Source organism: Notothenia coriiceps, unplaced genomic scaffold (assembly GCF_000735185.1).
Source record: "Notothenia coriiceps isolate Sejong01 unplaced genomic scaffold, NC01 NC01_scaffold00001407, whole genome shotgun sequence".
NCBI lineage: Eukaryota > Metazoa > Chordata > Actinopteri > Perciformes > Nototheniidae > Notothenia > Notothenia coriiceps.
In genome coordinates this window covers 92,546-96,271 of record NW_011334108.1, presented here as the reverse complement: position 1 = coordinate 96,271, position 3,726 = coordinate 92,546, and the positions used below count along the sequence as shown (strand labels likewise).

Sequence of the window (3,726 nt, the reverse complement as noted above, 5' to 3'; positions counted from 1 at the left end):
TGAGGGGTTGTAAGATGCTTAATCATTAAGTAAAAAGGAACAAATGAGTTATGTGACACGAAATATATCTCTGTGTTTATTTTTTGGGGACATCTTTGTTTTTGTTTTTACATATGTTGGAGAGTTGGAACTCTTTGAACCTGAAAGATTTATGTTAATACAACCATCTGAGAAGATTACCAGAACATTTCAAGTTTCTGGAACTGCTAACAACTCACAGTCATGGGAAATGTAAGAACCAGTGTTTAACGCCACGTAAATCTCTTTAACCTAACTTAAAGGTGGGGTATGACATTTATTTCAGAAACACCTTTTGTTATATTCCATGGAATGCTCTTAACATCCCGATAGCAATGAATATACAGTATTAAGTGCTTTGACAATAAATACATTAAAAAATGTCATCAGTGGAAGCCGTAGCGCTGTAAAAAGCACGACCAATCATCTGAGCCGGCCCGGCTAAAGTAACTGGATGGCCTACCTGCCTGTCAGCCTTCCATCTGTGCACAAACTTATCTCGTGCCCTCATTGGTCATGTGCGCGTTCGTGTGTGTTGGAGGAGGGGCTCTGTAAGGAAGTCTGAAGGAAGAGGCAGATTTTTTCCGGTTGTGTACTTTCAAATTCTAACGCACTCGAGCTGGTTTCTCCAAAATTACATACTCCACCTTTAAGTATCTCTCGCAAACTTTAACCCTTTTGCAGTGGTGACAAGATTTGCTTAAGTTATGGTTTAGCGAGGCAGGATGGGCCTCACATACATCTTGTACAATAGTTTTAAATATCAATCATATCTTGATCCAAAAAACTACTGGTAAAGGATTCTGCCATTTTCTCATTGAAGAAAAGAAACACTAGAATATAAGCATAACTGTGTCTTTATCCCAAAATACTTTAAAGTACGATTTGTTTTAAAGAACTGTGGATATCAAATCCTAACCCTGACGAGGTTAGATTCATGCTCAGGAACACCGACACAGCGTTTCCTACCGGAGAGCTGCTGATTTCTTTATCGTTGAAGATGAGACGCAGCTCAGCCTCATCACTCAGGCTCTCAGTCTGAAGCCAGAGACGGACTTCACCTTTCTCAGAAACCTCCACCTGCCAGCCCGACTTCAGATCTATCACTGTCAGCAAACACAAAACATCACAGGACGTGCTCTAGCTTTGTATGTACACCATGTGTTCGAATTAGCTCTATTTACATGTCAACCTTTACATGTATCAAGTTTAATGAAGAAAATGACTCTGATACCAGCTTAAGATCTACCTTTAAAATTAAATATATGTATTTTACACATCAGCGGATCATCATTCTCTGTGAAACAGTGCAATGTCTTTGGTACGTACGTGGATTTCTGACTTGCCAGCTGAGTTCTTTGAGTCTCTCAAGGTCTGCAGAGAATAAAACAGCAGCTGAAGGTTAATTAAATGTTGACGGGAGCTGAACGTTGATTGAGATCGCTACGCTTTGTTAAACCAGTGACCTTGTGGAAGTGGCTGTGAGAGGCATAATTATTTGCTTGAGGGGAAAACTTGATAACCCTTAAAATTAAAAGTCCAATGCTCTTCATGCTGCCACAAGCTGAACTGTTGTTGTCGATGTGCCTGAGGAAAAGTTGAGAATTAGACAAGACGGTTTAACCTTCTACTCTCCAATAGTTTACCTTCAGCCGTGAAGTCGTAGCTGGACGACAGGTCTGGGTTGTCGCTGGTCTCCACGGTGTAGAGACCCAGATCCTCCTCAGAGGGGTCTGAGAAGGTGAGGACAGACCTGAGGGACACATTGAAGAACAGACTCAGGGGTCTATGGAGGAGCTTGGGATTCTTGTTTATGTGTCAGTCCTCAGCACCATGTGACTTAGGTGCTGGTATGTGATAACAGCTGTCTTTCTGTCCCAATAGAGTTATCCTTATTTCTTTCATCCGGCTAAAATGTTGAGGTATTGTTTAACAATAAGTCAATAAGCAAGGCAGTAGGCAGGCGTGCTTCCCTAAAACTAAGAAATGGGAAACTTAAAAGAGACAGGCCTTTAGTTGGGGTCACACAGTTTTAAAAAAGTGCTTTACAGAGCAAATTCAATTGATCTGGTTCATTTTGAATTTAAAAACCTAAGGTGTTTTCAGACTAGAGTTACACATTTGATGACTTTAGACAAATATTACTTTATTGCAACTTCACTTGGACTTTAACACCAAAGACTTGAAAACGACAGACACATTTTCGATGTTGTTTTAGGACTCTTTACTCAATGTTTAGGACTTGTGACTTTTTAGTCTTGTCTTGGGACTTGATGCAAAGACTTGAGACATACTGTACTTGTGACATGCAAAACATTATCCCAACTCTGTTTACAAATATCTACAAAATCTGAAAAAGTCAAGGTATTCCTTGTTGCAGGGTAAAAATCATTTCTGACAACTTGAATGAGCTCTTCTAAACATCCTCTATTGTTCTTGCCTACTGCCAAAGGTGTTTTGGATTGAAACAAGCAAAGACGTACAGTCCATGCTGCACGTCTGCCTTACCCGCACTTCGTGTTTTCTGCCTGAGCTCTTTGGGCATCAATGGGCTCGGTGTAGTTTTTGTTCCACAGAAACTTGCTCTCCTCGTCCGTCCCCTCAGCCTCGTAGCCCAGAAATATGAAACCATCGTCGTCCACTCCAATCTCGATGTTTTGTGCACCTAACGGATGAAAGGGTGGGTGAATATGGCTGCATTGTGAACAAAATCTGATTCCTATTTTGAATATATTTTTGATAAAAAGATTCCAATGGTTGCATTTTGTTTACAATTATCTATGATGTAAATGTCTCTTTGCTACAGCTCCTCTGGTTAAAACCAATTTTCTCAATGTTCGGATGGACCTAGGAAGTTTATAGTTTGACATTTTGGGAAATTTGCTTCCTTGCAAAGAGTTACGTGATTAGATTCAAATCACTCTACGTTTGTCCGATACATATAAACAGTGGCGTTGTTATATGTACAAAAGTGGTGGGGCACGAACAACTTAGATGTGTATATATAAGCTTCAAGGTCACAATATCAATCGATCCAGCAGAGCAATAGCCTATAGGCAAAACACAGAAGATCAACAAAAGATGACTTACCAAAGCTGAAGTAACAACTTCAACTTCATTCATTTTCTTTCCGTTTTACTGATTTTAATCGCAATACGCTGCTCTCTCTCGTCTCTTTACAAACAACTATATACTATTTTCGCGGCACACGTACTTACAGCCAATCAGCTCTCTGAATTATGAGATGACGTTTGGTAGGTATGCCAGCACAGTGGTGATTATTTTTTTGCCGTACACATTGAATAGAAAAATATTCTGAGCATGCGCAGTGTCGTTTTTACAGTACAGGTTCACTTTGACAGTGAGAGAGAGGGGCAGGGCTCGAGCTTAAGGACGTCCCGTCGTTGAAAAAAATAGTGTCGGGGAGGATAAAAAATAATTTTGGGACGAATTTGGGACGAGAGTTAAAATGAAAACACCCTGCTAACTCTACTACAAACGGCGATGAAAATGAAACCGAATGCACGTTTTGTGTAGCACACAGTTATTAAACCTCCTTGTCAACATAAACACACACGCACAAAACATTTAGCAACCCTCGAAACACACACACACACACACACACACACACACACACACACACACACACACACACACACACACACACACACACACACACACACACACACACGCACACACACACACACA

General features: G+C 40.5%; 1 protein-coding gene across 1 annotated transcript in view; it reads right to left on the bottom strand.

Moving 5' to 3' along the window:
* Nucleotides 1-937: 937 nt before the first annotated feature.
* The window catches only part of LOC104960538 (myomesin-3-like), a gene marked incomplete at its 3' end in the record, with an annotated part of 16,367 nt that continues 13,578 nt past the window's right edge, over nt 938-3,726 (bottom strand). Inside the window, exons 8-11 of the mRNA XM_010788618.1 lie at nt 2,527-2,683; nt 1,665-1,771; nt 1,348-1,392; nt 938-1,124 (exon numbers count right to left, since the gene is read on the bottom strand). Coding sequence (XP_010786920.1) covers nt 938-1,124; nt 1,348-1,392; nt 1,665-1,771; nt 2,527-2,683 — 496 coding nt within the window. The remainder of the gene's footprint in view (nt 1,125-1,347; nt 1,393-1,664; nt 1,772-2,526; nt 2,684-3,726) is intronic.